This window comes from Trichechus manatus, unplaced genomic scaffold (assembly GCF_000243295.1).
Source record: "Trichechus manatus latirostris isolate Lorelei unplaced genomic scaffold, TriManLat1.0 scaffold00006, whole genome shotgun sequence".
Lineage (NCBI taxonomy): Eukaryota > Metazoa > Chordata > Mammalia > Sirenia > Trichechidae > Trichechus > Trichechus manatus.
Genome location: NW_004443942.1, coordinates 260882 through 283545, shown reverse-complemented (window position 1 = coordinate 283545; position 22664 = coordinate 260882). Strand labels below are relative to the sequence as shown.

Below are 22664 nucleotides of genomic sequence, written 5' to 3'. Positions count from 1 at the left end.
TTCATATGGTTTCCTTTTCTCTGATTTTGCCTCCCTTCAATCCACTTTCTACTTTCCAAACAGATGGATTATGTGTTTTGTTTAAGCCCTTCACTAGGTCCCTGTTGCTCTTGATGAAGTCCGGAATCCTTAACATGGCTTACATAGTCTGAATGACCTAGTCCTGCATACTTCTTTTGCTTTATCTTTCTCCACCTCTCTCTCTCTCTCTCTCTCTGTCTCTGGTCCAACCACACTGACTACTTGCTGTTCCTCTAAAATACCTGTGCGTATACTTTTCTCCTTTGCCTAGGGTGCCTTTCCTCTCTTGCCACACACACTTATTGTAACTCTTGCTTGTCTTATAAGTCTCAACATAGACACAACTTTTTCTGAGAATCCTTCCCTGAACCCAAAAACTTGATTAGGTGCTCTTCCTGTGTGCTCTCACACCACCTGGGCTTGCTTAGTATTGTGTACATCGTATTACTTTCTGATCTTCTGTTAACTTTTCTGTCTTCCCTAATGCCCTATAACCTTCTTGAGGGCAGGGAATTTTAATTGTTTAAATTTGTATTCCTAGTGCTGGCACATTTACAATGTCAGTGCATGTTAAAAGAACGAAAGAGGCTTTAGCAATAATATCTTTTTTGGTACCTATTTTCATTTACCCTATGCAGCACTGAATGGTTGTCAACAGCAAGTATTATTTTCTGTACAAGGAACTGCATCTCAGAGAGGGAAAGTGTACTTTAGGAAGGTGTATTAGTTTTCTATGGCTACTGTAACAAATTACCACAAGTTTAGTGACTTAAAACAACACAGATTTATTAGGAGGAGTGAGGGGATGGATGGTTTCGCCCTAACGTTTGAACTGCAAGTGAAAGAGGGATTCGTTCCCCCAAAGGAAAACTACTAACTAGATAAGAGCAGTGAAAGAGATAAAGATGAGTTGGAGATTTCCAGCCCAAACTAGAAGGACATTTATGGCATTAACCAAGATATAAACACAAAAGAAGAAAAAGAAGATAAGGCTTTGGAATAGGGAACATGAGTTCATCTTTGAATATAGTTGAGGTACCACCAGAACATCCATGTGTAATATACAATAGCAACAGGAAATTTAAGTCTTGAGGTCAGAACAAAGGATATAGGTTTAGAAGTCATTTGGCTGGAGATGAACAGTTAGGGCCATGGGGAAAGGTGAGATCACCAAATCCTCGTGGCGTATCGTTCTGTGCTGTCGGGGCCTTCAGTCTTCTCTTGATAGTCTGAATTCTTCTCTAACTATGAATGGTAGTGTTAGAATCTGTTTGATTCTCTCTGTATTTAACTCTTAGACTCAGAACTTGACAACTCCTTTGGGTTTGTAGCATTTAAAAGTCTGGTGAGGTTATCTCCCAACTGTGACCTTTTGTTTTCTGACATCTTGGACTCTTCTGTATCTGATCTCTCCTGGCCTGCCTATTCATGCAGCTGCTCATGATTCTGCACCAATTGGACCTAGTTTTGAGGTGTGAATTTAAGATTGACTTCAAGGCAGTGGCAAGTCCTCCAGGTGAAAATACTCAGTAGATAACTGGAGTTATGAGGCTGGCTTCTCTGAAAAGTCAAGATGAGAGGTAGAGATTGGGCATCGTCTGTGTATAGGTGATGGCTTTATCTGTGATATTGGGTCAGCTTCCTGACGGCATGCTTGTACAGATGGAGGGATTAGAGTCCTAGGGCTGACCCTTTGGGAAACCATGTTTTAGAAGATGGGAGGAGGAAAGTGAGCCAGGATCAGAGATAAAAGGAATGGTTAAAGAAATAGGAGGAATGCAAATGTCACAATAGCCAAGGGAGGAGGAAGTTTCAAGGAGAGGATGTGCACAGTGTAGAGAGGTTAGGAAGATTGAAATGCGAGAAAAAGAACCCCTGACTTGAGAGTAAAGTGATTATTGATGATTTTCACAAGTTTTGGTAAAATGGTATGATGGAAGCCAGGGGTGGGAGAAAATGGAAGGCAAATAAATGGGGACCAATCAAGCTAAAATATTTAGTGAGCACTTGGCAGTGTCCATGGCACTGTGCCTATACTGTTGTGAACTCATTATCACTGTCCTCCAGGAGTATCACACCAAGTTGAGACAATAAGGAGTCTAGGAAAACATTCATTGCAATAAATTTAGGGTGTCACAAGGTGGGCCATGATTAATTGCCTAATGCATGATGTAGACAATAACAGTATGAACACTAGTTCAGCGTTAAGAGAGGATGTTTTAGTTTGAAATTCTCTGAGAAAGCTTCTCTTGCCTGTCGCTCGTTCTCCTAGCCTAGCAGCCAGCTATCCCTCTTTTAGTTAAGGCTTTCTAGTTTTCCATAGTAACCAGAGAATTAAGACTATTTCATTCAGTAAAGATCGAATGCCCTGCCTACAGTCCAGAGGAATAACATGCAGCCCACGTAGGCTTTTCTAGCTGGAGGTGACCTAGTCTGCCCTAGACATCTCCTACAAAGTGGGTGGTTTTAATAATAAGGATTCAGGGTTATGTGGAGCAGACAAACAGTTGTGGTGAGTCAGGACTCCTGTCCTAATGGGAAGAATAGAGCTGTAATGGGCTGCGGTACGCATCCACAGGTTGTTTAAACAATACAAATTTACTGTTGTGGTATACCCACAGGTTTTTCACTATAATCTTACATTTGTCCGATCAGAGCCAGAACACACAAGACATTCCCAGAGTGTTAGCATGTGGAAAGTAGCTAGCAAACAGTAAATAGAAATCAATGTTCACTCTTAAATAAGTTTTCATGATGGAAGGTCAGTGTTTACTCACTAGGTGGGCACACGTTAGGTGTCAGCAGGTGCTCTGCTCCCTTCACTGCTGCTCCAGCTCTCACCCAGCAGCATAAGGACAGCCCTGGCTGGCATCATGGCAACTCTTGAAGCAGAACTGCTCTGAGGGCAACCCCTACATGGAGTGCACCCAGGCTCGTTGTGCAGGCCCTGCACCCCTGCACTCTGGGCGGAGTTTCTGTGGCTGCCCGGCCTGCTCATGGTCTCGGCTGCTTCCGGTGTGCTGTAGCAGCCCTAAGCCCATTACAGTTCTCCATCCAGTCTTCTCAGACTGCTCTACTTCCACTTCTCTGTTCAGCAGACGCTGGCTTCTGCTTTCTCCAGCCTCTGCCTCAATTTCTCCCAACTCTGCCTCCTCCCAGGTCCAAGGTTTCTGCTGTTACTGGTGCTGGTCTCTTCCGAAGAATTTTCCAATCTCTTATCCCCCAAGATGACATCTCCACCCTGGGACAAATACTGGAAGGAAGAGGGGTGTTCTTAAGCACAGAACTTCCATGTCCCCAAAGGGTGTGTTCACCTCTCCTCTGAGAGCAGAATGCTCACGCTCTCCAACCCAGGAACCTCCCATGAGCCTCCGTCTTCCCAGGCCTTTATTGGCCTCCGGATGGGCTTCCTGAGGCTTAGGCAGCATCAGGCCCCCAGGTGATCCCTCTTAATCAGGTTTGCCCTTACTCACTGGCCTCAGATGTGGTCCTCCTCTCAGAACCAGGACCAAAAAGGCCAAATTATCTACTGCAAAGGGGTTCCATACTTTGCAGGAACCCTAGAAACATAGGACTTTAGCTGAATGTGGAACGAACAGCCTTCTTCAGGTCATGGCCCAGCACGTTTTCTTTTGATGACCTTGCTTCAGAGAAAAGTGGCTTGTAGTAAGGCAGTAATATGAGCAGCAGTGAAATTGCTTGTTGTTTAGAGAATCAGGGCAGTGAGGAAGAACTAGACTGAAAGCTGAGACATCTAGGGTCTAATCCAGCACGGACATTAACTCATTGCAGGGTCTTGGGCAATCACTTGATCTATTCTGGGCCTTAGTTTTCCCATTTGTAAAATCAAGTTTTGAACTAACATCTCTAAGATTTCATCCTCTCTATGCAGTTCTGGGATTAGTTCCTAGAATAATTATCCTCTGCTATTGGACTTCCTATTCTAGGATCTAGACAGGCCCTAGTGACGTTTAATATCCACTGCCTAGGAGTATTTACCACTAAATGGCTGGATTGTCTGATATTTCTAAGCAGAGCACAGACTGTGACTTCTGACCAAGAGAAACGGTTGTTGCATCAGCTCCGAGAAATCACCAGGGTCATGAAAGAAGGAAAGTTCGTTGACAGACCCACTGCAGAGAAAGAAGCTGAGGAGGCCCCTTACATGGAAGACTGGGAAGGTAAACAATGTCTTCTCATTTCTTTGTTAGTTGTTGGTACAGAAAAGAGATCTTACAATTTTTTTTTTAAATCAGCTTTATTATTGAGGTATAATGTATATACAGTAAAATTAATCAATTTTAAGTGTACAGTTGGATGGGTTTTGGCAGGTGTGTAGAGTTGTGTAATCATGACACAATCATGACATAGAACATTTCCATCACCCTAAAAAGTTCCCTCCCCTTTGCAGCTAATCCCCTCCTCCCGCCCTTGGCAATAACTGAACTGCTTTCTGTCCTTTTAGTTTCTGTATAAATGGATCATACTGCATATGCTGTTTTGTTTCTGGCTTACTTGATTCAGCATAATGCTTTTGAGATTCATGTGTGCTGTTTTATGTGTCAGTAGTGTTTTTGGTTTTGCATAGTAATACAGTCATGCACCGCATAATGTCCGTTCGGGTAACCTCCAACTGCATATATGCCCATGGTCCCATAAGGTTATAATAAAGTTCAGAAATCCCAATCGGATAATGGGATGTAGCAGACATAAGGGGATGTAGCGAACACAACAGCTTCCCGCACGTAACATGTATCTCAAGTCTCTTGTATACAAAACAATTGTGCTGCCAGGCATATATAATGGTACAATACATGTATAACCTGTAACACATGTCTTCATAGTCATAATAAACACTTATGTTATTGGCTTATGTATATACTATACTGTACTTTCTATCAGTTTAATGTAAACTTTCCCTATTTAGAAATAAAAAGTTTTACTGTACAATAGTGTATGCTTCGACTCATAGGCAGCAGCATCTAATCTCGTTTATCGCGGGTCTCTTGAGTGTTGTAGTGTTCTCTAATTTTCTTTCAAAAATGTTACTGCAAAGTGCATCATGGATCCCAAATGCTGCAAAACCAGTGCTAGTGATAGCAGCAGCAACAGGCAAAGGAGAAGTATCGATTTGGAAGTGAAACAGAAGGTATCCTATATAGCTTTGTTAAGTACATAATATAGTGTTTGTACAACGTCCAAATCACGTAACACCCTGTTTCACGGAATGTACTGTGGACATTAAGTGACACATGCTTGTGTTTTGTTTGGTTGGATATACCATAATTTATCCGTTTACCAGTTGAGGAATATTTGAGCTGTTTTCAGCTTTAAGCTATTATGAATCAAGCTGCTGTGAACTTTTACATAGAAGCCTTCGGACATATGTTTGTAGTATATATCCCTAGGTATATACCTAGGAGTAAGATTTCTGGGTTTTATGATAAGTGTATGTTTAATTTTATTAAAAACCGTCAGCCTGCTTTCCAAACTGGCTCTACCATGTTGCCTTCCTACCTGCAATGTATGAGAATTCCGGTTACTCCATTTCCTTGCTAGCACTTGGTATTGTTAGTCTTTGTAATTTTGCCATTCTAGTAAGTATATAGTGATATCTCAATTGTGACTTTAATTTGCATATCCCAAATGACTAATGATGTTGAACATTTTTTCATGTGCTTTTTTGCCATCTCTGTATTTTTGGTGAAGGGTCTGTTCAAATTGCCCATTTTTTAACTGGCTTAGTTGTCTTCTTATTGAGTTGCAAGAGTTCTTTATATATTCTGGATGCAAGTCCTTTATCAGATGTGTATTTTGCAAATATTTTCTTCTAATCTGTGGCTTGCCTTTTCATTTTCTTAAAAGCATCTTTCAAAAACTGGAAGTTTTTAATTTTGATGAAGTCCAGTATATCATTTTTTTTCTTTTTATGGTTCATGTTTTTTGTGTTCTGTTTAAGAAATCTTTGCCTAGCCCAAGGCTTGCTCAACCTAAATATTTTTCTCCTATTTCTTTTCTAGACATTTTATAGTAGCCCTGGTGGTGCAGAGGGTAAAGCAATCGACTGCTAACCGAAAGGTTGGCGGTTTTAAACCACCAGCAGCTCTGCAGGAGAAAGATGTGGCAGTCTGCTTCCGTAAAGATTTTTAGCCTTGGAAACCCTGTGGGGTCGCTATGAGTCAGAATCGACTCAAAGGCAGTGGATTTTTTATGGTCTTAGCTCTTACATTTAGGCCTGTGATCCATTTTCAGTAAATTTTTATATATGGTATGAGGTCGGGACAGAAGTTTCATTTTTTATTCCTTTATTCATTTCCAATTGTTCCAGATCCTTTTGTTGCATTTAATTACCTTGGTGCATTGGTTGAAATCAATTGTGTGGGTCTATCCTGGACTCTCCATTCTGTTCCATCAATCTGTATGTCTCTATTTATACTAATATCACACTATCTTGACTACTGTAGTTTCATATTGTCAGATAGTGTAAGTTTTCCAGCTTTGTTCCTTTTTTTTTTCCAAAATTATTTTGGCAAGTTCTAGATCCTTCACATTTATCAGTGTGTTCATTTCTAGAAAAAAAAAAAAAACCTGATGGGATTTTGATTGGCATTACACTGAATCTGAAGATCAATTGGGGAGGACTTACATCTTAATAATATTGAATCTTCCAATCCATGAACATATAATAGCTTTCCATTTATTTATTTCTTGCAGCAATGCTTTGTAGTTTTCAGTATATAGCTCTTATGTGTATTTTGTGAATATATTCCTGAGTAGCTCATATCTTTTATGCTACTTATAAAAGTGATATTTTTAATTTAAATTTTAATTATTTGTTGCTATGATAGAGAAATAAATTGATTTTTGCATTATGACCTTGTATCCTGTGGCCTTGCTAATTTGTTAGTTCTAGTAGCTTTTTAGTTTTTTTAGTTTTCTTAAGATTTTCTACATGGACAGTCAAATTGTGAGTAAAGACAATTTTTACTTCTTCCTTTCTAATCTATATGGCTTTTATTTTTTCTTGCCTGATTGCACTGGCTAGAATCTCCAGCACAATGTTAAATAGACGTGGTAAGAGCAGACATCCTAGATTTCTGATACTAGTAGAAAGCATTCAGACATTCTCCACTGGTATGATGCGAGGTTTTTCATAAATGCTCTGTTTCAGGTTGAGGAAGCTTTCTTCTATTCTTACTTTGCTGAGACTTTTTAATCATAAATGAGTGTTGAACTTTTGTCAGTAGTTTTTGTTTTTAATCAACTGAGATTACCATATTTTTCTGTTTTAGTCTGTTACTATGTTGAATTACGCTGATTGACTTTTGAATGTTAAAACAACCTTGCATTCTTGGAATAAACCATACTTAGTCAATTTGCTAAGGATTTTTTATGTCTGTGTTTATGTGGGATATTGGTTTCTGGTTTTCGTTTCTTATAATGTCTTTAGTTTTTATTTAAGGGTAATGCTGGCCTCATAAAATGCTTTGGGATGTGTTTCCTCTTCTATTTTTCTGGAAGAGTTTGTGTAGAATTGGTTATTTCTTCCTTTTTTTGTCCTGGGAGAGTTCCTCAATGTGGTTTTTCTAATATACTAATTTGGTTTTCAGCCATGTCCGTTTCAATCTATTTTCTTCTGTTGAGTTTAAAATTCTGCTTGTACTAATTATGATTTTCTATTTCTGATAACCTCTTTCTTATTTCCTGCTTCCTCCATTTGTATTCAAGCCTGGTTTGGCTTTATCAGTGTAATGTCCTCTTAAATATTATTGAGAATATCAGTTTTAAGTTAACATTTAACTTCTATTTCCTGCAATGTATTAGGGGCTGTTTGTGTAATTTGCTTAGTTTGCTTCCTGTTTTGAATTGCTGATTTCCTTATAAGACCAGTACATTTTTGTTGCTTGCTCATGTATTGTTTTTGTTTCTTTAAACTTTTTATTGTGCATTAGATCAAAGTTTTTAGAGCAAATTACTTTCCCATTTGATAGTTTGTACATAAAGTATTCCATAACGTTGGTTTCATTCCCCACAATGTGTCAGCCCTCTCCCCATTTCTGTCCTAGGTTCTTCATTTCATTTCATCCTCGTTTTCTGTCCCTTCCTGCCTTCTCATTTTTGGTTTTGGGCAAATGTTGCCCTTTTGGTCTCATATAATTGATTGTTCTAAGGAGCACATTACTCTTGAGTGTTGTTATTTTATGGGCCTGTCTATGGTTTGGCTAAAAGGTGGTCTCTGGGAATGGCTTCAGTTCCTGTTGCTTGCTCGTGTTTTTAATGAAGTTCTTGAGTAAACAGTAATGTTGGCTGATAAGGGCTACCTCAGCAGTTGTGTGGATCACTATTTGATTTTCCTCAATGGGCCGCCCTCTCTTAAACCAAAGCAGATATCCATGGAAGTCCAAGAGCAAGTTTTGTCCTTGGCATGGTGAGAAGGCAGGGAGGGACATGGCAGCAAATGGACTTCAGTGTTCAGTGGCTGGGAGTTAGTGAGCAAGCATGCTTCCCCAGCCCCTACTCTTGACCACAAAGGCTGTAACGGCCTTGGTTAGCTAAGCCCCATTTTAACTAGCATTCTGTCCACAGTAAATTAAACCTAGGAAAGAATACTGCATTGGCAAGATTTTTAACATATTACTGTTCAATGCTGGTGAGGGTGTAGTAAGATGGACAGTTTTTACACCACTGGTAGGACTGAAAAATTTATACCCCTTTTCTGGAAAGTAATTTGGCAGAGTATAAAAAAGGCTTTTAAAATGCTCATTCCCTTTGGTCTAGTTTTCATATTTCTAGAAGTCTATCTTAAAGAAATAGAGAGGACATGAATTTATATTCAGAGATCTTAATTTCAGTGTTACTTCTAATAGGGGAAAATTGGACTGTAAATGTCTTAAGAGGAATGGTAAATCATACAGTTATGTTGTAGCTGTATGATGGACTATTTTGCAGCCAATTTTAAGTGGCTAATGACATGGAGAAATGCTCATGATATAATGTTGAATGAAAAAAATCATGGAACAACATTTTATATGCAGTGCGATCCTTCCTTATTTAAAAAAAGGAAAAAGAACAGTAAATGTTCATACATGGTAAAAAGGCCAGGAGTAAATACAACAAATTACGGTGGGATTCTAGGTGATTTGCTTTTTCTTTTTTAAACTTGTCTGTATTTTACATGTTTTCTACAATGAGTCTGTATGACTTTTATAATCAGAAAGAAACAGTAAATGTTGTGAAAATGTCTCCCCAAACCTTACACTACAAAGACCCCTACTTTTCATAATTTGTAGGCAGAAAGTGATTTGTGTTAGGATTGAATTTGCCAATTATCATAATGTGCAAATGGGTTTGGAATTCTCCAGCTTTTCACATTGTGTAGTGAAAATGCTGGCCGTTGCCAGCACTGGCATATGAGCTCCAGAGCAGCCCATCTGCCGCTCAGGCGCGGTTTGGCTGACACAGATTTATTTCATTTCTTTCCTTAATTTGGCAGCATTTTCTCTCATTATCAAAGCTGGGATTCAGTACCAGTATTACTCATTTTGTTTACCAGTTTATTTTTTTTTTTGTTCCATTTTGTGAAGATGAAGAAGCCAACAATGGGAATTCTGTCTCCTGAAAATGCAGTCAGTGCTTGTCCTTCGGGATCTTGGGCATGTCTTGCTAAAGTGCTTTCTATTTCTGACACTTGCGAGCCATTTCAATTGTTTTGATAAGTAGAAGGCTTCAGGGTATATTTTTCAAAGAGCTTAGTGTTCCTTTCCCACCTCCCTCCCCTCACCCCTGGGACGATTTGAAAATGGTTCCAAATAGAAATTATAAACATTAGCCTTGAGCTATGCTTTCTCCATCTGGTATTTGGTGCCTTTTTTTTTTTTTTTTTTAACTGAAGTGCATGTTGTTTGTTTAATCTTCATCGGCACTGCAGAGGCACGTGGTGTGAGACTTCTGCCCCAAGCACCCTGCACTTAAGAAGGGATTTTCAACTGAATTGGGTATTTCAAAGAGCACTGGGATAGTCAGCCAGATTGCTAAGAATTTGCTCAAGTGAAACTTCAGAAGTGTTAGAACTGTCTCAGAGATTTCTTGAATGGATTTGTTAGGATAGGATGGCTGCTGCCTGAGAATCCTCTTTGAGCCTGATACTTTATTTTTTTTGAAGAGACATTGTTTGTAAGACTTTGTGCTACTTTTCTCTCTAGGTTACCCTGAAGAGACTTACCCAGTTTATGACCTCTCGGACTGCATCAAGCGTAGGCAAGAAACAATCCTGGTGGATTACCCTGACCCAAAAGAGCCCTCTGCTGAAGAAATAGCTGAAAGAATGGGAGTGCTAGAAGAAGAATCAGACCACTTGGGTTGGGAAAGTCTGCCCACTGATCCCCGAGCCCAGAAAGATAATTCTGTTACCTTGTGTGACCCAAAGCCAGAAACATGTTCCTGCTGTTTCCACGAAGAAGAGGATCCTGCTGTCTTGGCAGAGAATGCAGGATTCAGTGCAGACAGCTACAGCGAGCAAGAGGAAACCACCAAAGAGGAGTGGCCCCAAGACTTCAGAGATGAAGGATTGGGCATCAGTGCTGATAAAGCACATATAGGTGGCATGTTGAGGAAGCGGAACCTCCAGAATTTAGAATGAAAAGTTTGGTGAAGTATCCATTACTCTAGCCCCAAGGTGACCTTTCTCTCCTCTCTCAGATTTCATCCTTGGCCCTGTGCTCTGTACTTCATTCTCTGTGTTCAAATATCATAGCTATCAGGCCATTACCATGGGTATCATGTATCCTTCCTGGTGCTCACACACCTGTTACCTTGTAAAACATCATAGAGATTAATTAGTGTGAACACAAGACAACTTCACTCTTCCTGCCTTTTTCCTCATCAGAGAAGTTGATGCACTGAGTAATTATGTTTGGTCTATAGTAATTACAGATGGGACCACTTAGGGGCAAAGATCCAACTCTTCCTGCTAGGAGTAACAGATGGTTTACCTGTGAATGAACATCAGCTTACAGTTGACGAGGACTCAAGGTTACAGACTCCAAGATACTTTATTCTTTGGGCCTTGAGCAGGTTAGTGGCCCCCTGGGGATGAGAGAGCATTTTGTTTGTGGGGATGATGGGCCCAGAGCAGAGTAAGACTGTTCTCTGAGTTGAAGCATCTTCCTCACGCCTACAGCCTTTCTAGGTGCACTGATGCTGCCTCAGACATCCAGAGTAGAGAAGACTCCTGTTGACCCTAGAATGAGCCCAGAGGCCTGTCTAGGGTACTGTTTTGCCCGGATATTGCCTGGCTCCCTAGCTTCTTTTATCCCTGCTCAGCTTAACTTAACTGCCAAACCCAGAAGCACCTTTGCACTTTTGGTCTTCAGTGACCAGAGGAAGTTTTAGATGGAGACTTTAGAGCCGGCCCTGCAAAGCCAAAAGTTTGAGGCTGTAGGAAGGCCTGCCCAACGGTGGTAGTCCTGCCATGAGTTGCTCAGTAGGCCAGGGAGCCAGCGGCAAGGGTGAGGACCCCTACCTTTACAGAGAGTCCTGGCCTAGAAGCTGTTTCTTAATGTTGTGCCATCTGAGAAATTTGTTCTCACACCACATGAATTGAAACAGAAAGGAGGACTGAGCTTATATACAAAGTGCCAGCCCAAGAGGAAAGTTGCAGAGAACCAGTACAGCAGTGCACAGGGGAAGAGACCATTTGTTCTATATTTGGATAGCTGAGTCTTTTGAGAGAGCTGGGGAAAGTAAGAGGTAGATTAGGCCAGGGTGGATTTTGACCAAGCTTAAGGCCTAATCACCTAAATTACCATCTGTTACATATCTTCCTGTGAATTCTCTCTAACAAGGATGAGTGAATTCACAGTTTACATGCGAGACCTGAGAGTTTAAAAAAGGCCTGTTCCCAAGGACATTCCCAATCATAAAATGTGGACGACTTGAAAATTAAGAAATTACATATAGTTCTTAGTGGCTTTTAGAGTTCCATTGTGCCTGGCCTGAGTAAGATGCTAGGAAAAACAGTTTAAATCATGCACAGAAGCATACAGACGACTGTTGGAAGATACGGGATCATATTAAGATAATGTGGCAGCTACTAGGTATTTCTTGTCAGGTAATTGAACTACAGAGAAATGTCACTACAGACTGTGTCTATGGAAAGTCTATTGCGTCTACCTTTGTGTGGAACATTTGATTCACATTGTAAAGAATGCAGTTTAAAATGTATGACGCCAATCCAGACGTAATGCTAAAGGTGAGAATAGTGCAGCTGCTCTTCACTCTTCTGATTGTTTTCCACGCTATTTTCCTTCATTCGCTGGGAGTGGTTGCTTATGAGAGCCCTAGGTCCCTGTTCAAAGGTTGAAATGTTTTTTTTCTTGGCGGGGGGGCTTAGGATATGACTCCCTTATTAGAAATAAGTACTTCTGTTTCCTTGTAGCCTCTTCATTTATTTAACATAACTGCTGAGTACTAGAACAAAAGGTTTAATTCCTACACTCAAACTCAATTTAATGTGGGAGCCTGACAGGTAAAATGAGCTGTGAAATAAGAGGCAGAGTGGTATAGGGCTTAAGGTCATGAATTCTACAGGCAGCGAAATGTGGGCCCTGATCCCATCCCTGCCCATTCTAGCTGTGGGATCACGGGTCAGCTCCTTACCCCCTCTGAGCCTTGGCTTTGTCATCTATAATATAGGGGTATTAATAATTATCCCTATTAATAATTATTATTATGAAGTTTAAATAATTAGTGCATGCAAAACAGTATTGGTCCTATTTCATACATGGTAACCACCCAATAAATGGTAGCTATTTTAGTTTTATTATGTAAAGTTTCAGGCTGTAATTGAGATATGGGCGTAAAACTACAGGAGCACAAAAGAGAGCATTTTTGCCAAAGTACATGCAAGACTACTTCAGAGAGAAGGTGGGCCTTGAAGCATGCTAAGAATTTCTCCAGGTGGACAAGGAAGGAAAAGGACATTCTTGGCAAAAGAGTAGCACTGGAAAAAGCAGTAAGGCATAAAAAGATATGTTCAAGTATTTCAATACGGCTGGGATATATGGTGTAATGTGTTTATTTTGAATGTTAAGTCTTTGGGGAAAAAAAAAAATGCCAGAAGTACTAAGCCCCTCTTGATGGCTCTTGCTGCCCTGACTCTTGGTTGGTTTATATATCAGGAATATATTTATATAATCAGGAATGTTGATGTACTTTTTGATCATTTCAGATTAGACAATTCTTTTTGGATTTTCCAGAGCTGTTTTATCCTTCAGGGATAACAACTGTATGGTTACACACAACCCAGGGTGACTGAAATCATGGGGCTGGTTTTTGTTGCCATGCCTGTGCTTTCCTCATGGCCTTCATTTTTCAGAACTGGTCTGGGCTGCAAACTTGACCAGTCCCCTGGCACTGGGTCTGCAGTGACCTTTGGGCACTGTGGCAGTGCACACAGTCATACTTCTGGGCATAGATCGTCCTGGAAAACCACTGGACCACCAGCTTGGCACATCAGGTGGGTGGTCCAGCCAGGAGATCCTCTTTCCTGGTCACAATAGGACCACAAGGAAGGCATCTTGTTAGCTTTATGACTAGTGAAGCGTGAGCTCTAGAAGCTGGACCCAGGGAAGTGTGCTGAGGAGTTGGAGGCATATTTGGCCTCTAGAAGAGATGACCCGTGAGAACCATTCTCTGCACTATTGTTTGGGTGACTAAATAACTTATGGTCTAAACTGGGACAGTTTGGGAAAAGGGAGCTTTGATAATAATATGCCAAGGCAATGGGGATAAACCAGCACTATCCTGGGCATATGATCACCCTCTCTGTGCCATGTAAAAGAGCTGTCTTCAACCTGACCATTAACAAACAAGAACAAGCAAAATGAAACAAAACCCTCTTTACTTTTTAGTGATGTCCTGATTATGTATGCTATTTCCCACAGGAGCTAGGCCATGGTTCAGGTAGGAAATGCTCTTGGTCATGTAAAAACTCTAAATCTGAGATAAATAAACAAACCCTACTTATTAACCACACTCTTAACCCAGACTATTTCTGAAGAAAAATCTAGTACTTCAGCTATGTAGCAGTATTGAGAAAAAACATAAATGAAGTATCCATATGGTTTTGGCTTGACCATTTTTATACAAATCTAACATGTACTTTACCTTTCCCCCTTATGCAAAATAAAAACAATTTCTCCCCTTTCATGGTTCATTTCTTAACTTCTCCAAGCACCATTTTTCTCATTTATGAATTGGGACTATAACCCACCTTGCAGGACTGTTAGAATTAACTGAGATACTCTTTGTAAAGGTCAAGCATGAGGGAGGTGCTCAATGACAGCTGTCACCAATCGCCAACAGCGTATCACTCTGTACATCAGCTCCTGTGCTGCTGTGTCACACCTGACACCTTCCAAGGCCAGCCAGACTGCCAGGAATGGCCCAGGGCACAGGGCCCTGCAGTCTCTTGGTAATTTTAGTTTTGACCTCCTCCCTCAGGATCAGACCACTAGCTTTCATGTCTGCTTCCAGCCACAACTGCAGCCTCTTGTCCTTTTGACTTCAGTTCTGCCACAGAACAAAAAAAAAAAAAAAGATTTCCAAGCATGTTTTTCTCTTTCTATGGAAAAAAAAAAAAAGTACGCAGCAGTGTTGAAACAATTCAAGTTTAATTTGTTGGTATATGGTTTGTACTTAGACAAACACCAAATTCTACAACATACATAACGTCAACATGGGAAATTACCAAGTTTGTCATTGCACATACCAATAAATAAATACATTTGCTCCAGAATACCAAAGAGTTTATTCAAAAAGTCACTTAATAAAAGCACAGTTTTGCAAGTTTGTCTAAAACTCCAGATAATTTTGAGCAAAAATAAAATGTCTGACCACTCGAAAATAGGAAAAGACAATCTTGTGCAAATAGACATACACATTCTAGGCATTATGAAAACTGGCTAAATGTGTGTCCCCAGCAAGAGAAACGTCACCCATCCTGATCAAGTCCCCTTTGTCACCAAATGCAGGATTAAAGAGGCAGAGTCAGGCTTCCCTTTCTAAGTCACTCCAAGTTGCCCTGTGGGAAACTCGATCTCATCCTAAATCTCCAGCTCCACCTGGACCTTGGTAGGGGGAGAGAGGGACAGTAGAACAGGAGGAGAGGGGTGTGATGTCTTTCTTAGAAAAGAAAAAGGCACAGTGATGAGCTCGAAAAAGTAGTGATGAAAGCAAGGATTAACTTTCATTCACCCTGAATCCAACTGCAGCTTTATAGACCAACCTTATTTTGTAGTTGAGAAAACAGACCTCGAAAGATTACATGGTTTGCTCAAAATCACATGGCCACTAAGTAGAGTAGTGCTTTCTCTAAGACCAACTTGCCTCTCAACTTGGCTAGAAAATTCAAAAATTAAACCTGTCCCAATACTTCTGCTCTCCCCCTCCCCTGTATCCGGAGATGACAAAAAAATTGCAAATTGGAGGTACCTAAGAACAGGTGGCCAATAAATTCAAACAAGATCCCATCCCTTGGCCTGTTCCTGGGAGCTGCCACAGGCCCATAAGCCAGGTCCCAGGGCAGGGGAGTCAGGCGCCAAGCACAGTGCTTAGCCCCACAAGAAAGCAGACTCATTCAGCTATCTGGAAAAGTGTGCTCTAAGGGCCACCTGGCAGATCACACAAGGTGTTGCAGCTGGGGTGAGAGGAATTGGAGAGCAGGGAGGGCCAGTGTTACTGCAGTGAGGGAAAACCAGGGACTCCACCCAGGAGGTGGACTTTGTGCTTCCATAATAGCCATGGACATGGCTCTCCCAGCGTCTCCCTTCGCTGCAGACCCCATTGTGAGGGAAGCACGGGCCTTTTAGTTTGAAGTCACCACTGTTGCACGTTACGTTTAGAACCACCTCAGGTAAACACACTGCTATTTCCAGAGTGAAGAAAAATTGCTGCTTCTACAGTTATTGTTGTCTTACTTGTCACCGCAGGAAGCAAGCTCCAAACGTCCTCTTCTAGCCTGTGATGACCACACTCCCTGGCTTCCAACGCCCATCCTCATCATGGGTCTGGACCTCACGTGCTTCCTCTGAACTAGTGTCTTGATTTTTAAGGCACATTCACTAGATTATGTTCAAATTCATCCAAAAGCATGCGACACACTGATTTCTTTAGGTAATTCAGAGTGGAAAGTGAAAAACTAACTTTCTTGGACAGTGTACTCCCAGTCAGAACCCTGGGAGAACAAGCTGGTACTTTTCCAGATAAACTTTCTGTTCAAAGAGCATGAAATGAATGAACAAAATCCACAGGGGATCATACCTACATCCTTATTCCTTTCCTTATCCTTAGAAATATGATACTAAGAAACCTCAGTTGATTGTTTGCAGATTGCCCTTTTCCCCAAATACACACAGACACACAGACAGACACACAGACAGACACAGAGCACCTTGGAGCCAGAAGTAAAGAAAAGCTAGAATTGGAGAAGAGTTGGGAAAGTTAACTTCACCACTCTGCAGAACTGTTTTGGGGCAGAGGGTGTAGAGTTTTGGGGTGTGGCCCCAGGAGGAGCTATAGAGCCAGCAGCAGTTACAGAGAAGCTGCCTAAGGTGCCAGTCGCCCAACACCCTTAGGGACTGCTCATTCAGTCACCGAGTTCCCTGCCCAACCCAGGACTGTCTGGGCAGAGGCTGTGGAGGGCAAGAACTTTTGATGTAGGAGAGGCTGAGCCCAGGTCGTCTCTAGGGCCCCATAAGCTTTAGGAGCCTGGGCCCATGGCTGCGGGGCCAACGGTCAGAGAAAACCAACATCATCAGGAGTGACGTCTTAAGAACAGACCTTGCTAGGCTGGGTCTCGAGCAGGTGACTCAGCTGCTCCTGCTCATGACTCAACATGCAACAGAGGATTTTGTTGCCGAGGCTACCCTTCTCCAAGTCCGTGCTGGAGAGCCCAGGATCCACATTTCCTGACCCTAAAGTGTACCAAAATACCCAGTCAACCCCCTCTTCTGTGTTCTAGGGTTAAAGCAAAGGCCAAGAATTTTCCATTGTGCTTCTGATTTTTCCAATCTATGACCAGGATCCTACTGCCACTAGGATCCAAAATCAGCCTGTTCTACCTTAAAATTCTAGACCCAGAGAAACAGCCTGCCTTGACCTTGGCAATCACTGAGTTTCCATCAACTTACATGTCAGCAGGTCTCTTCGCATTGGTTAGGGAAGGAAGGCCAAACTGGGACTGTGGAAAGGAGGATGACACCACAGTATTTCACTAGGGAATGGATCAGCCACAGCACAGAAACTTCTAGTGTCCTCAAAATGGCCCCCAAGAGTTGTCTAGAAACTAGATCATGTTTTTTTTTTTTTAAAAAAAAAAGCTAGATCACTGGAGAGGTCTCTCTCAGAGAAGTCTGTCTGCGATGTGAGCAGATCCATGCTAGCACAGGTGTGCCTTGCTTTAAGCACTCAACATAGCAAAACCTGGATTACGAAGAAATGAGAGCATACTACTTCCATTTAAGGAGTCAAAACAACTCCTTCACCTACAGAGTCTCACATGTTTAAAATACGATTTTTATTTAAAAAAAAAAAAAATCAATTTCTACTTAGCCTTCCCAAGCACATCTGCTCTATAACAAGGTACAACTCCTGCTTGCTTTCCACTGACTTCTGACCTCCATCGGGGCAAGAAGGCTCTTCTAGGGCAAATGATAAACGGGCAAGAGCTTAGAAGACCCAAGCCTGTAGCGTGGATGATGCCATCCAAGGAGACGTACGGCACTGGAGGGAGAGACCAGGCTCAGTCCTGCAACACTCACACCCTATCTACCACATCTAAACAGAGAAACATGCAGCAGGCTCGCTAAGGTCTGTTCACGGCTGAACAGCTCTCATGGAGGGGTCAGGCACAGGCCAATCCTGATCAGAATGACTGAAATGGTTTCAATTTTACACATCAACTCTGACATTTCTAAGTCTCCTGAAACAGGGAAAAGGGGAGGGCATGCAGACTGGGCCTCAGGAAGGCCAGAGAGCTGAAGATACCAGTTTCATGGGGGACGGTGGGGACAATGAAAACAAGGGAGCTTGAGGTTCTGAACTCTGCCACTAACCAGCTAGGTGACCCTGGGGAAGTCCCATTTTCTAGGTGTGACACCTAAAGTGATGGGCTTGTACTAGCTGGTTTCTAAGAGTCCTGTAACATCTGAACTTTTGTGGTTCTAAACTACTCCCTGCTCTCCTCGCCGTCCCATTCCCACCCAAGAAGAACTACACACAGAAGCCCTACCACCTTCAAAAGCCACACTCTGAAGCCCTCACCAACCATGACCCAGGCTGACAGCAGTGGGAGCTGAAGCACAGGCAAGAGCACCCAGAGCTGGATCTTTCCAGAGAAATTCTTCTTGGACCATGTCACGGCTAAGGAATGGCCCTTTGCCATTAAGAGTCCCAGGCATGCTTAGCTGTGTGCAGTCTGGGGCTAGTGACCTAGACCTCACCTATGTTTCCTCGGTATAGCTGGGGCTGCTCAGCAGGGACCTCCTGGGGCAGGACCCAGGGAGCCTGTTTCCTGCACCTCCTGTATGCTGAGCCTGTCCAGCATGCCCTGCCACTGAGACATCTGATCTTGAGGGCCAATTCCCATTGCCCCTGCCAGTGCAGAGCAAACTTGGAGAAACCAAGTGAGCTCGAACCATAGGCCCCACAGCCAAGTCCCACAGCCCAGAGACAGCCAGGCCCCTGCAATCCTGGCAAGGTCCTGCCACTCACCTTCTCTCCAAACCCCTACCCTGTCACTATGATCCTAACTTCTCCCAGGCCTGGCTGGGACCCTCTGAAGTTAGGGGGCCTTCTACAGTTGTAAGGGGCTTGCCTGGACTCTTGAATTGCTCAGAGCCTCAACACCAGGCAGGAAACCAAAGAGCCAGGCCTGGCCACTGAGCCCTTGGCTATGTGAAGTTGATGAGCCCCACACGCACACATACATACATACACACACACACACACACACACACAAACACATACCATGCCCCTCACTGTTGGGGCATCTGCTGTCATCTGACTCCTGGGCTGAGTGGATGGCTGGGCCACAGCAGCCCTGTATTGTGCTTCCTCTCCCTCGACAACTCACCCTGCTTTCCTAGCTGAAGAGGTTGCCCAGCCTGGCAAACACGGCTGCAGCAGGATGCTAACCCAGGAGGGGTGGGGGGGCTGCTGATTGTGGGGCACAGAAGGAATTCACTCTGGTCCCTTCACACCCACCCACCACTCACTCCCATTCCCCTGCCTCAGCTGCAGGGGCAGAGGAGCCTGCTCAGAGCCAAAGACTCATCTGGCAGGAGGCCTATGTACAAAGGGTAGGCGGGGCTGTCTCTGTGCGCGGGCACGCAGGCAGGCAGGCAAGCTCCACTCTAGGCTGAGGAACCCCAAAGGGCACGAGGAAGCCTCTACTCGCAGGCCAGCTTGCTGTCGAAGCTGGACAGGGCAATAGCAAAGGCCTGCAGTGCACACAGCGGGTAGTTGTAATCCATGGTGAACACATCCTCTGCTACTCGGCCAAACTGCATCACGATGTAATCCGCTGGGGCCAGGCACAAGCATGGCCAGGGACGGACAGAGAGAGAAAAACAGGGCAGAGTAGCGATGGTGGAGATAGGGAAGGACAGACACCCAAACCACAAAAGGGAAGGGAAAGCAAGAAGCAGAGATACAAGGGAATCCCAAAGGAGGGAAAACAGTTCAATGGGAGACATGGCAGGAGAGAGGCGGTAGATGGAAAAGGAGAAAGAAAGATGGGTACAAACACCAGGAGACAGGGACAAAGAGGAAAAGTTCATTCAAAAGGGGTTCCTGGGCCTGAGATTCTGCTGAGTGCACAGACTCTAGGGCCAGGGCTCCAAAGAAGGTCCTTCTACAGCCACCCAACCATTATGGTTAGAAAGCTCTTTACATCTAATCTAAGCCATGCAGCCCGCTTCCTTAAGCTCTAGCCTATATGGGCAGGGCTAGGTGAGCTGAACCTTGAGCTAACGGCCACAGGTATTATGAGCTGGGGCAGAAACACTCACGATCATTGCCATGGATGATCTGGAAGTTCTTTACGGAGGCCTGCGTGACACGCCCATGGAAGTTGAGTACATAGGACTGTGTGTCGTCATTCCAGACAGGTGTCTTGTTTTGCAGCTCGATGATAGTTTCCGTGTTCTTGTTCTGCCAACGTGCTAGTAGTGTCTCATGCTCCTGAGAGGGTAGACTCACCTGAGCCAGGCCCAGGCCTTGGCACCATGACCACCCCAAAGAGGGATCTGTCCCAGGGATGGGGATCCTTAGATTTCCCTGGGCCTCCAGGGCTTCTCCCATTGTATCTCCTACACATACATACACCAGCTGGAGTTCTGCCCTCAGAAGCTCATGCAGAGGCTAGGAAGATGGGAAAGGGGGGAGGGTGGGAAAGAGACTCACGTTGCGGGGCCGGATGGAGACTCTCTCGTGAACCATGTTCATGCCTGGGACAATCACACTCATCTTCCGTGGCCCCTTGAAGCCTAAGACGTTTGTCTCCTGGGAAATAGAGAGAACTCAACCCTTTACTCGAGTTACCTCAGGGAGGCTTGCCCTACCCTCCTTCCTAAAATTTCACACACACCTTGACACTTCATATCCCCCTTCCCACCTTTATTTTTATCTTAGCATTTATCAGAGAGAGAGCCTACTCACCTACTGGAGATAATGAGGTGGAGAAGGAAATAGAGCTGAGCTAGTTTTCAACATCTCTACTTGAATGTGTAATATAACATCTCTAACTCAGCATGTCCAGAATTGAGCTCCTGATGGCCACGATGCCAAAACTAGCTCCTTACAGTCTTCCTCGCCTCAGTTAATGGCAACTCAATTCTTCCCTCTGCTCAGGCAAACTATGTGGAACCATCCTTGATTCCTCCCTCTCTCTCTCACCCTACTTCTATCCATTAGCAAATTCCGTCAGCTCTACCTTCAAATTGTATCTAGAATTTGACCACTTTTCACCACCATTTCTCACCAAGATCACTGTAACAGTCTTTAACTGGACTCCTTGTTTTTGTCATTGGCCCCTAGCCCCTTCTCCCTGCCATCTGTTCTTAACATAGCAGCTAATGGCCCTGTTAAAATATACGTCAGGTCATTTTCTCCTCCTCTGCATCCCATCTCACCCAGAGCAAAAGCTGAAGATGTTCCTTTGACTCCAAGGCCTTACATGATACAGCCCCCATTTCCTCTCTCCTCGCCACTGACCCTCCCCTGCATCACTCTGCCCTCTCGCTATTCCTCCAACATGCCAGCCACTCCTGCCCTCACTGCTCCCTCTGCCTTCCCCCGGACATCTACATGGCTGGCTTTCACTTCTGTCTGCTCTTCACTCGAGTTACCTCAGGGATGCCTGCCCTGCTCTCCCTCCCCAAATCTCACACACACCTTGACACTTTATATCCCCTTCCCACCTTTATTTTTACCTTCTTAGCATTCTTCAGGACCAGATTCTTTATTTTACTTCTGTGTGTGTTTTATAAATTGTCTGCCCAACTAGGGGTAAGTTCCATAAGGGTAGAAATTTATTACGTCTGTTTTGTTCACTACTGTATCCTCAGTGCCTCAAACAGTGCCTGGAATACACAGTTGGGGCTCAGCATTTGCTGAAGAAAACATTCAGGCTGCCTCCTCAAAGTTGACCAGCAGGTGGCACCATTGGCTCATACAAAATAGCCGGATTTCCAATTGGTCCCAAGAAACACCCACGCTAAGGCTGGAAGGGCACCAAACCTTTCTTTTTAAAATGAAGTAACTGAGGTTCAGCAATGTGGATAATGTCTCCATATTTATATTCCAGTCGGTCATTTATGAGCTGTGTGACACTGGCAAGTGACCCAACCTCTGAGCTTCAGTTTCCTCAGATACATGATACAATAGGATCTAGTTCTTAGGCTGTCATGAACATTCAGTAAGATGATTATGCAAAGGGGCTTGTAATCTATACAGGACCTGGTGTACTGGAGGAATGATGTGAGGGATGCACGGACAAGAATCTGGGCAGCCTGCTTCTTTTCCAGGAAGTTCCTTGGCTGGACTGCATAGTGCCAGGCCTGGTTCCTGGACCTCCCCAGGCAGGTAGTCTGAGCCTTGAAGACAGGAGGAGGGCCTGGGGTTCCCTGTCCCAGGTATGGGCCACACCAGAGGGCTGCCCCTCTCCACCCAGCCTTAGCTACCCACCAAGATAGATGGGATAGTCCCCAGATCAGGTAGCCAGTCCTAGATTTCAGTCTAACTTGGAGACCAGAGACAGGAACCCAGGACTCACGTAGCACACAGCTGCCAGCTCTTGACGCAAAGTTCCACTTTCTGAAGTAGAGGATGATGTCTTCTGAGGGTTGATTCCATTGTCATAAACGGTAAACTTGGTGCCCATCAGGTTGGACCTGAAGGAAAGGCACAATCAGTAGAGGTCATATGTTCTCCGCCCCATGGCAGGGTGCAGCTCATAGTCTATCCTATGAGAAGCCTGCAAGGCATTCTGGGGTGGGCCAGTGGGCACAATGCTCACTGAATTCACATCTTTGAAGGGACTTCAAGGGCAGAAGGCCTGGACTTGCTCTGAGATGACTCAAAGA

At 43.6% G+C, this 22664-nt stretch overlaps 2 protein-coding genes across 4 annotated transcripts in view; one reads left to right on the top strand and one right to left on the bottom strand.

Moving 5' to 3' along the window:
• The window catches only part of RIC3 (RIC3 acetylcholine receptor chaperone), a 33170-nt gene extending 20798 nt beyond the window's left edge, over positions 1–12372 (top strand). For both annotated transcript variants that reach the window (XM_004369616.2, XM_023737030.1), the window contains 2 exons: positions 4057–4202; positions 10224–12372. In XM_004369616.2, the coding sequence (XP_004369673.1) occupies positions 4057–4202; positions 10224–10660 (583 nt within the window). In that variant the 3' untranslated portion in view covers positions 10661–12372. The remainder of the gene's footprint in view (positions 1–4056; positions 4203–10223) is intronic.
• Positions 12373–19327: 6955 nt separating this feature from the next.
• TUB (TUB bipartite transcription factor) overlaps positions 19328–22664 on the bottom strand; it is a 78893-nt gene continuing 75556 nt past the window's right edge. The window contains exons 9-12 of one of the 2 annotated variants that reach the window (XM_004369614.1): positions 22355–22472; positions 20485–20583; positions 20091–20262; positions 19328–19603 (exon numbers count right to left, since the gene is read on the bottom strand). In XM_004369614.1, the coding sequence (XP_004369671.1) occupies positions 19470–19603; positions 20091–20262; positions 20485–20583; positions 22355–22472 (523 nt within the window). In that variant the 3' untranslated portion in view covers positions 19328–19469. The remainder of the gene's footprint in view (positions 19604–20090; positions 20263–20484; positions 20584–22354; positions 22473–22664) is intronic. The other variant, XM_012557335.1, reaches the window with a different exon arrangement.